Source organism: Glycine max, chromosome 18 (assembly GCF_000004515.6).
Source record: "Glycine max cultivar Williams 82 chromosome 18, Glycine_max_v4.0, whole genome shotgun sequence".
Lineage (NCBI taxonomy): Eukaryota > Viridiplantae > Streptophyta > Magnoliopsida > Fabales > Fabaceae > Glycine > Glycine max.
Window position 1 is genome coordinate 11,796,868 of NC_038254.2, and position 2,124 is coordinate 11,798,991.

The 2,124-nt window shown below is 32.3% G+C and overlaps 1 protein-coding gene across 1 annotated transcript; it reads left to right on the forward strand.

The window, feature by feature from the left end:
- The first annotated feature begins 828 nt into the window (after positions 1 to 828).
- On the forward strand, positions 829 to 1,924 carry LOC121174006 (uncharacterized). The gene is made up of 2 exons (XM_041011937.1): positions 829 to 1,586; positions 1,694 to 1,924. Exons 1-2 carry the CDS (start codon positions 1,127 to 1,129, stop codon positions 1,720 to 1,722), a joined length of 489 nt encoding a protein of 162 aa, XP_040867871.1. The 5' UTR covers positions 829 to 1,126; the 3' UTR covers positions 1,723 to 1,924.
- Positions 1,925 to 2,124: the final 200 nt, after the last annotated feature.

Consider the following 2,124-nt stretch of genomic DNA (forward strand, 5'->3'; position numbering starts at 1 on the left):
AATAGTCATCCATTTTGTTTCTTGTTCATGTGTTTGTTTTTTTTTTTTTATGGTTGTTGGTTTTGTTTCCTTATGCATGCCATGAATCCATGTCATACATGCCATGACATGATATACACGTGATATATAATCTTTGGCTTTGTTATATCATCATAAGAAAACCCCTGTTGCATATCGTTAAATGTAATTTAGCTTTTGCATTTTATGTTTGTTTTCGTTGTTTTTATTTGTGAATTATGTGTATTAATTGGTGATTCCCATTATGTTTTGGTGTAAATTCAGAAATTACAAACCATCAAAATTATTTCTTTTTTTTTATGTCTGGTAATTTTGATTGAGTTGATTGAAACAATATATTATCAAAACAATCTTTATTGCGTAAATTAATTTAATTAAAATTTCATAGATATTATTATAAAATTATTTATGCGAATTGTGCTTAGCCCAAAGGAAGACACAATTTGACCAAATAATTTTGTACCTGTGATGATAAATGTGTGACAATTATAAGGTACTTTCATGTGAATTATAGTCGGTCCAAAGAAAGACTATGATTTGACAGAATTTATTATCAATATTTGATCATTGCGTTGAGAGTACCAATTACAAATTAATTTCTCTGTCCAAAGACTATGAATTAATGTTGTGCTAGGTATCTTGTGATGAGTTTGTTATGTGAACTACTTTGCATATATATATATATATATATATATATATATATATATATATATATATATTATAATTTATTGGCTTATTTGTGAGCATGTAATTATTTTTATTTTTATTATTATTCAGTTTTTGTTGTTAGTGCTGCAAATGTATCTGCTCAAGTGAACAATATTCCTATGCTGAATGAGACAAATTTTGAGGTTTGGAAGGAAGCTGTAGAAATTGTTCTTGACTGTATGGATTTGGATTTCGAACCGAGAATAGAACGACCCACTTCCACTCTGGAAGCCTCCAATGAGGTAAAAATTGAGAAATGGAATCGTTCCAATCAAATGTGCATTATGATCATGAGCGCTCTATTCCAGAAGCATTTCGGGGATCTATTTTTTAGGGTGAAAATGCAAAGAAATTTGTTGATGAAATTGAACAATACTTTGCGAAAAATGAGAAGGCGGAGATGAGTAACCTTTTGGCTAAACTCATCTCCATGAAGTATAAGGGCAAAAGTAATATAAAGGAGTACATAATGGAAATTTCTAACTTGGCGTCAAAAATGAAAACACTTAAGTTAGAGCTTGGTGAAGACCTGCTCATGCATTTAGTTTTGATCTCACTTCCTGCACACTTTAGGCAATTCAAAGTGAGTTATAACACTCAGAAGGACAAATGGTCCCTTTATGAGCTTATATCTCACTGTGTGCAAGAGGAAGAGAGGCTGTGGAGAGACATATCTGAAAGTACTCATTTAAGCTCCACCTCTCAGAATAAGAAAAGAAAGAAAACTAAGGGTGCTGCTGAAGGATCTTTTCAGCAAAAGAAACCAAAGAAGGATGAGGAATTTACCTGCTGCTTCTGCAAGAAGTCTGGACACATGAAGAAAGAGTGTCCCAAGTACGCCACATGGCGTGTAAAGAAAGGTAAATCTCTTGCTCTTATTTATTCTGAAGTTAATTTAGCTTTTGTACCTAAAGATACTTGGTGGGTAGATTCTGGTGCTACTACTCACATAAGTGTAACCATGTAGGGTTGCTTGTGGAGCCAACTGCCAAGTGATGATGAAAGATTCATATTTGTTGGCGATGGCAAAAAGGTTGCGGTGAAGGCTATAGGAACTTTTAGATTGCAGTTAAAGACTGGATTTTATTTGGATTTGTTTGAGACTTTTGTTGTACCGTCTTTTAGACGGAATTTAATTTCTATTTCTAGTTTGGACAAATTTGGTTTTTCTTGTTCATTTGGAAATAATAAAGTTAGTCTCTACCAGAATTCGAATTTGATTGGTTCTGGTTCCTTAATTGATAATTTTTATATGTTGGATGTTAATTATTCCTATAATGAAATACTGCAAACAAATTCACGTGGTACAAAAAGGAAATTAAAAGAGAATTTGGCCACTTTATGGCACAAACACTTAGGTCATATCTATAAATAGAGAATTTAGAGACATGTGTCGGA